Source organism: Rhododendron vialii, chromosome 12a (assembly GCF_030253575.1).
Source record: "Rhododendron vialii isolate Sample 1 chromosome 12a, ASM3025357v1".
NCBI lineage: Eukaryota > Viridiplantae > Streptophyta > Magnoliopsida > Ericales > Ericaceae > Rhododendron > Rhododendron vialii.
Window position 1 is genome coordinate 11189783 of NC_080568.1, and position 7162 is coordinate 11196944.

General features: G+C 38.9%; 1 protein-coding gene across 1 annotated transcript; it reads left to right on the forward strand.

The window, feature by feature from the left end:
- The first annotated feature begins 1238 nt into the window (after positions 1-1238).
- On the forward strand, positions 1239-2738 carry LOC131311544 (AP2/ERF and B3 domain-containing transcription factor RAV1). Its single transcript, XM_058339040.1, has one exon. It carries the CDS (start codon positions 1322-1324, stop codon positions 2408-2410), a length of 1089 nt encoding a protein of 362 aa, XP_058195023.1. The 5' UTR covers positions 1239-1321; the 3' UTR covers positions 2411-2738.
- The last annotated feature ends 4424 nt before the right edge of the window (positions 2739-7162 follow it).

Genomic DNA, 7162 nt, shown 5'->3' on the forward strand with positions numbered 1-7162 from the left:
TATTTTTTATATGCAATATGGATTTTATTTGATAGATCTCGATTGATTCTATTAAACAAAATTTTGAAAATTATGAAAAATAGCATAAATTAAAAGATATAACTCATTTTAAAAAATTTGGAAAAAGTGAAAGTGGACAGTTAATTAGGGACGGAGGGAGTACTATTTTCCTTTTTTTATAGTATATAATTATCTGACTGACACTGATAGTTCATCAAAACGCCTCTATTATTTGTTGCTGCTTTTAACACAGCAACTGTACGTTCTCAAGATAAACGTTGGCAGGAGGAGGAGGAAAGACACGAAACAAAATCCTTGCTTATTTTTACCCAACCCAAGTAATAAAGGCCGGGTTTATAAAACGGGTCCATATATTTATGCAATCAACCCGGAAATGTCAGAGGGTACATATTTGACTTGTCACATTTTGATAAAACTGCATCCCAATATATTATTGGTGAGAGTGATGAAACAAGGGGCAGTTTTTAGGTGTGTTTAGGTTTTTTTTCTTTTCTTTTTTATCTAATCCATGCTTCGAGTTAGAGTTTATTGTTGTTACTATGCAATTTCAAAAACGTATGGATTGGTACTACGGAAAATATTACGTAGCCATATTCACCGTTACGTGTCCAAATATCAAAATTTAAAGCCATGTAGTCATTCCTATACCATATATGCTGATGGATTGGAGAGCAGCAGTAGCAAACCTCAGGGGGGGATGAACTGACTTAAGACACGGTCCACAGTTATCCATCCATGTGAGCACCATCAACTTGTTAAATGTTGGCCCTACCTCATACACAAAGCCCACAACACGTACGAGTAGTTGTACCCCCTAGTTGTACACACACCCACCCCAAGGTAGCACAAGTGATGAAGGGATGAGCCATAAACTTTAGACATTTTGAGTTCGAAATTTTGAGAGTAAGATCTTTCGTGAATCTCTTAATTAATCCCAACATGAATGACCTTTCTTTGATCAACTGGGGATAAAACTAATTGAAGTGCACGCACGCTAGTTTAAACACATCCTGATGAAAGAAAAATGGTTCTTAAAAAACAGCTTCCAGCTTCTCTCTCCTTATCTGTCGCTCTCTAACCATGAATCTTCCTGCTTCCTTACCATCTTTGGGTTGACCCACCACACCCACATCCTCATATCTCCCCATTTGAAACAAACAACGAAATTAAATAATCACACTAATACGGTTGGCCCGGTCCTATATATATATTTAACTTTCTATCAAACCCAATTCATACCCATCTTTCTCTCTCTCTCTAAAATACTTGTTCTTCTCCCTTTCTCCAAAAGACCAAGAAAATGTATAGCAGTAGCACTTGTATTGACGAGAGCACAACAAGTGACTCTCTATCCCTCTCACCACCATCCCCACTCCTTTCTCCGACGCCAAAGTCGCCGGAGAGCCCGTGCCGCGTCGGTAGTGGCACGAGCGTGATCCTAGACTCGGAAAACAGCGTCGAGGCGGAGTCCAGAAAACTCCCGTCGTCGCGATTCAAAGGGGTCGTTCCACAGCCCAACGGGCGGTGGGGCGCCCAGATATACGAAAAGCACCAGCGCGTCTGGCTGGGGACTTTCGTCGAACAGGGGGAGGCCGCCCGCGCCTACGACACCGCCGCCCAGCGGTTCCGCGGCCGCGACGCCGTCACCAACGTCAAACCACTCTCGCCGGAAAATCCAGACGACGAGGCCGAGCTAACGTTCTTAAACTCCCACTCGAAAGCCGAGATCGTCGACATGCTGAGAAAGCATACTTACAATGAGGAACTGGAGCAGAGCAGGAGAAAACACGAGGTGGACACAAATGGAAAGAGGCTTGATAATAATGCGAGGATTTCCCACATAATAGGTGGTGCGGATAAACTGTTGAAATCGACGCGACAGCTTTTTGAGAAGTCGGTGACACCGAGCGACGTGGGAAAGCTGAATCGGTTGGTGATACCGAAGCAGCACGCGGAGAAGCACTTTCCGCTGCAGAGTTGCTGCAGCAGCGGAAGTGCCTCCTCCTCGTCCTCGAAAGGGCTGCTGTTGAATTTCAAGGACGTGACGGGAAAAGTGTGGAGGTTCCGGTACTCGTACTGGAACAGTAGTCAGAGCTATGTGTTGACTAAGGGGTGGAGCCGGTTCGTGAAGGAGAAGAATCTGAAAGCCGGTGACGTTGTCGGGTTTCACCGGTCGAGCGAACCGGATCAGCAGCTTTTTATTGATTGGAAGGCGAAAGCGGGGTCGGGTTCCGGTGGGGTTTTGGAGCCGGTTCAGATGGTTAGACTGTTTGGAGTTGACATATTTCAGGTACCCGGAAGTGGGAGTTGTGGTGGGAAGAGGAACAGAGATGTGGAGTTGCTGGCATTTGAGTGGAGTAAGAAATCCAGGGTCATTGGAGCATTGTAACAGTTTCTCTGTTTTTGGGTTTAGTGTTTTGTTTTTTTGGATAATAGTAGTGAGGTGGGAATGGGGGAAGGGAGGAGGAAGGTGGTGTTGCAAGTTGCAAGAAGTTGAAATTGTACATTAATTATTAATTAGTAGTACTATATGGTTAGGTTTGAAGCTGAAGAGAGCTGAAAAAAATAGTAGGAAATATAGAACGCGAAACTGTCAACTACAGTACGTAGTAATTTTCATGTCTTTGAGCTGTTCAATGTGTATCTCATGATAATTTTGGTACTAAAATTGGTTCAATGCTATGCTATGTGAGTGATCTTTCCGTGGTTAAGAGGTATAACCGTATACTTTCACCTTTCTGTTCCACGCCTATGTTATCTTTAACAAATGTGTCGCCCCAATCAACTCCTCAGTCCTCACCTGACAATATCTTTTGCTTGGATCGGCCCGTATAAGCAAGCCTTCGGATCTAAAAACAGGCATAGTGCCCCGCTCTGATTCACAGAACAAGTAAATTAACACTAAAAATAGTTTTATTTTACTTTTGCTAGTACTTCAGAACTCTTCACCATCCCACAAAATACTGGGTATGTTAGATTGTGGGGGATAAGAGAGGCGTGACTAAGGGGTGGACCCGCATGTTCTCCATTTTTTCATAGTTTCATGTTTGGTTGCACACTGGACTGAGGATGAGATTGGATAACGGTGGACTATTTGTTCATTTTTAGTATCCCATGTGGGTGTATTAACTAATGCCAGGGGGAGGGTTGATATTAGTTAGTCCTCCTTCACCGGATTACCTCCCAGCGCATCCAACAAGCAAAAATGATTCCCATCGTATTTATTCTACTTTATTCCACTAACTAAACATAGTACTACTAAATTCAGTACTCATATAATCTCATCTATTATCATGTGGATTTCATTCTTCCCTTCCATCCTCATCCTTAGTTCCATCTTATCCAATCTCTCTAAAAACTAATTCAACAATCAAACGCGGGTAGCCTATAAATCTTGCAAGACTGTTGGTGATTTAGGATTTTGAACAGTCGGATATATACCATAACAGGATAACAAGAATTGATATGAATTGTTTTTCCTGATATTTAGTGTTGTTGCTTTCTCAAGTACTATATAGTATCCCAATGTTGGTATGCCTGATCTTGTGATCGCAGGATAGATAGATGCGAAAGGGGTAGGTTTTACTTTTTTTTGGACAATTGATTAATACTACAAAAGAGTTGATTTGGCAATCCTTTTAGAAGCACTGCATGGAGCTTTAAATCTTAAGTTTACTTTTGGGCGGCCTACCTAATAAGAAGTACTCATTCCGTTCCTAAATAAGTGTTCGGCGTCCAAAACTAGACTTTACAAAACATGCATATTTTTTATTAAAAAATTTAATTTTTTTTCACAATCTAATAGAACTCATTGCTATTTATTGATTTGTGAAAAAATAATAATTTTTTTAACGAAATAAATGCATCTTTTTATAGACATAGTTTTGCACACCGGACACTTATTTAGGGACGGAGGGAGTAGTTTTTTAGCATCGGAAAACAGTGTAAATCTGTTGACAATTACGCATTGAACGACCAATGAAAATGGATGTTTTGAGAGATTGTGTTTTGATTTTTTACCTTTCGATCTAGATAGATATCGTCCCTCCAATGTTAAGGGCTCCTCTCAAGTTTCTCGTGGACTGGTCGGCTGAAATTTTGGACCGTCTTCTTTGCCGTTTGGGGAGGACTGCCCCCCATGCAGTCTGACTAACTCTGTCTCCATTTCATATATTTTACATGACTGTTGTGTTGTACTCAACGAACACTACAGTGTGAACGAATCTTATCATTAAAACGGACGTGAAATGATGATGGAATTGATCGGACTGCGCAATTGCCCCGAACGGCAAAGAAACCGTTTCCTTTCGAATTTACGACGGCATTGCTTCTGCATAGAAACTTTCATACACAATTAGATATTGGGATACAACTCATTATGGTAGCAACAACAATACAAGGATGTTATATTCCAAGTAATACTAATAAATAGGTGATTTTGACACTAAAAATAAGTAATGATTGACCTAGAAATTTCAATCAAACGTAATCTCCACGATACGTATTACGGTCAAGGTGGGCACGTTCGAAACCAATAATTATGATATATCTTCAGTAATCAGATGGAACTAAACCACCCGCTATTAATTAGTCCCAATATGTGTCGGTAGACTCGGTACTTATTGTAGTACTTAACTTGTTATCTTAAACCCCGGGAGTGTCGGTTTATATTTGTGGAGGAATTCTTAGTAGACAAAGTCATGTACAGACACAGCTCGATTGGCAGGGTTCACTACCCTCCTCAACGGAGACCTGAGTTTGAGCCACGGCTCGGCTTCATGCCTGCGGATATGAGTCTTCGGACCATGTTGGGGGGAGCTTATGCCAGCTGTGCACCTAGGTGGTGCTGTGGTAACGGCCTGTCCTTACGGACGGTAGCTATGGCTCGAATTGAACATTCTACAGTGGATAGGGAGCCCCTATGGTCACACCCAAAGAGAGTTGTTATGCTGGTCGGTTCTTTTCACCCTTTTTTATGTTAAAAAAAAAAGGTCATGTACAGATAGAAGGATACTCTACCGGAAAAAAAAACAGAGTGTAATACAGAGGCGTAGTGCTAATTTGAATTAGTTTTTTTTTTTTTTTTAATCCGTTAATTTGAATTAGTTGATACAGCCTTTAAAACAATTTTAATAGGATAAGGGCGGAAAAAATTCCCCAATGATTTAGCAATTCAATGGAGGACAATCCATGAGTTAACAAAATTTCCAGAAACATCTATGAAACTCATAGAGAAACATATGGTCGAAATTTTTGAGCCACGATCATTTGATTGTGTTATTCAACCAAGATTAATGAATTGGACAGACCTAGAAATTCCTAGGAACTGGTTACTAACTGATTTGGTTGAACCGAGACAAAATTACATCGTTTTAATGCACTACACAGCTATAGTGCAGGGGGTGCTACGGCACTAAATCTTACATGTCATCAAATTTTAATGATAATTTCAACCCCCACCGAGTTGGATAATTTTAATTGGTTTCATGCTTGCAAAAAGTATATTTAGAAAAAAGATAACCACGTATTACCATATAAAATGGTGGTAAAAACAAGTGATCAATGCACAATCTCCTCATCCAATATCATTTTACTCTAGAAGAAATAAAAGCATATTTTGGAATTGGGGTACGTTTAGTTCGTTGGAATGAAATTGATGCTGGAATGAAATTGAAGTTAGAATGAAATTGGAATATCCATTATCATTTCCAAGTTCGGTTGTGCTTAAGAATAGTCATTCTCTTCCGCAATAGAATGGTGTGGCAATAGTAATTTTTGGTATGACAACTAACAGATTTGAAATCACTTTGCCCCTTCAAATGCTAGAATCTGCTTCCACCCTTGTAGTCACCACCAGATTTGCTTGCTTGCCTAACTTGACTGGCTGCAGTTTTGCTCCTCTTAGTCTGTTCCTACTTTTCAAATATTTCTTCAACATCCTTGCTAACCTTGTTTGCCGTTTCGACCAAATCCGCATAATCGTTTTCTTTATAAGCCATTATTCTAGTTCGAACATTATCCTCCAATTCACTTCTGGACCGTTATGGATTTGACTCGCGTAACTCGTTAAGGATACGAATAACTATTTAACTTTTTGCGTCGACATGTTAACCTGAAACAACACGATACGTCACGATTGATTCTTTTGAATTCCTAATTAGTAGGATATTCAATATAATTATGGACAGAGAATACATGCATATTATTATAGGACATATTCGAGATTTTTTTTTTCAAAATAAAAAAAACTCAATGTCTAATTTCCTAATCACTTGAGTTTCCATGTTAAAAAATCTAAAATTAATTAACTTTATTTAGGTTTATTGGTTTTATTTTTTTCACTTGGCCTATTCTTTTAGTTTAAAATTTGTATAGACCTATTCTATAGTTATGGTGTTCTTTTTATTATTTTGGGTAAAAATCAAACAAAACTATTTGATTTTGAGACTTGAGTCTATTTGTGGCTTGGGATATTTTTTAATGTCATTATTTGGCTGGTTTTATCTTTTCTGTGATTATGATGGTATCACAAAGTTCTTCAATTTTTGTTCTTGAATTAAACAAGTAGTCATGCAGAACATTGAAAAAGTATATAATTTTGTGCAAATATAAAAAAAAATAAAAGGGCCATAACAGTCTCAATCTGAACACAACACGATTTTAAGCAGGTCAGGTTAGTGTCAAGATATTCGACACATTTACGATAACAGATGTTTTGACACGAATCCGAAAAGACATGAAATCCGAAATGACATAACACGAACATGAGAGGACACGGCATGATGCCCACCCCTAAAATCGTGAAGAATTTAAAAAGTTCCTGAGGAATTTACATTTAGTTTTTATTTTCCTTTTTTGGCAATAAGATCAACATGTGTCATTGCTACTTGAAATGCATAACACAGGCGTAGTAATTGTAGTACAAGCATATTTAGATTCGGAAAAAATTCAAAATACTATCCAAACTTTGACCTCAATGTCTAATAGACACCCAAAGTTTGTTAAACTTCAATTATATACCTAAACTATTGAGCCATTATTCAATTAGACTCCTACCTCTCAATCTGTCAATTTTTCTGTTAAATGCCTACTTGAATAGTTTTGGTGTTCTAAGAGCATCCACATTGTGATAAGCAATTGA

Excerpts from the sequence above, each read along its gene's own strand:
- LOC131311544 (XM_058339040.1), top strand. The coding sequence starts at position 1,322 with ATGTATAGCAGTAGCACTTGTATTGACGAGAGCACAACAAGTGACTCT.